This window comes from Primulina huaijiensis, unplaced genomic scaffold (assembly GCF_012295235.1).
Source record: "Primulina huaijiensis isolate GDHJ02 unplaced genomic scaffold, ASM1229523v2 scaffold203976, whole genome shotgun sequence".
Taxonomy (NCBI): domain Eukaryota; kingdom Viridiplantae; phylum Streptophyta; class Magnoliopsida; order Lamiales; family Gesneriaceae; genus Primulina; species Primulina huaijiensis.
The window spans coordinates 1-877 of record NW_027353470.1 but is presented as its reverse complement, the minus strand read 5'-3'; the positions used below and the strand labels follow the sequence as shown (position 1 = coordinate 877).

Below are 877 nucleotides of genomic sequence, written 5' to 3'. Positions count from 1 at the left end.
AAAAGAGTGACTGGGTTATGCATGAATATAGACTGGAGGGCAAGATCAATTCCATGTGCAATCTCCCTAAAAGTGCTAAGGTCCAAGCAGCCTCGGTTTCCCCCTGTTTTTTTGTATGATTCTTGGTTACTTATGTCTAATATTTCTTCTCTATTTGAATTTTTGCAGAATGAATGGGTGATATGCAGAATCTTCAAGAAGAGTTCTGGTGTGAAGAAGATCCACGTATCCGGTCTCGATCACGGTGCAGACTCACAGTCCTCGGCTTTACCTTCACTGATGGAGATATCTTATGATGAGAACCAGGCAAGGAGATTCTCCGAAGCCCAAGGGTCGAACTTGCCTTGCTTCTCCACTCAAACGGAGGATCATTCAAACTTTTCGCCACTTGCATCTCATTCCTCCCAAGTATCAACTCCAAAATCTTACATTTCGTCTCAATTTCATCACAATACGCATTACCCGGATTCGACCATGATCCAAGATCAGTCCATACTAAAGCTTTTGCTGGAGAATAATGGACCAAGCATGAAGGAACATGCTAAGCCAGGATTCTTACAGGAAAGTGGCAATCTTGAGGTTGGATTCATGCCTTTTGAGGACCAAAAATTTGCAGATATGTCAACTTGTTCAATAGACCTCGATTGCTTGTGGAACCATTATTAAGTTTTCAATTAGAAACTTTATAAAATTGTATTAGTAGAAAATATTATTTCAACGTGTTTCTGAATTCGATTATGTGACAAAAGTACGTCAAATCCCAACCCTTAGGTCCCACTCAAACAGAGTAATTTTTCTTCAATAATAATTCGATTTTTGGAAGTTTATCGTACTTGTCATAATTTAGTTGCTCTCATTTGAATATTGATGCGTTCAT

At 39.0% G+C, this 877-nt stretch overlaps 1 protein-coding gene across 1 annotated transcript; it reads left to right on the top strand.

Moving 5' to 3' along the window:
- Positions 1 to 5: 5 nt before the first annotated feature.
- On the top strand, positions 6 to 764 carry LOC140966283 (NAC domain-containing protein 100-like; the record flags this gene model as incomplete). The annotated part of the gene is made up of 2 exons (XM_073426606.1): positions 6 to 80; positions 169 to 764. Coding segments are annotated over 2 exons (573 nt in total), but the record flags the coding sequence as incomplete, so codon positions are not given.
- Between the last annotated feature and the right edge of the window lie 113 nt (positions 765 to 877).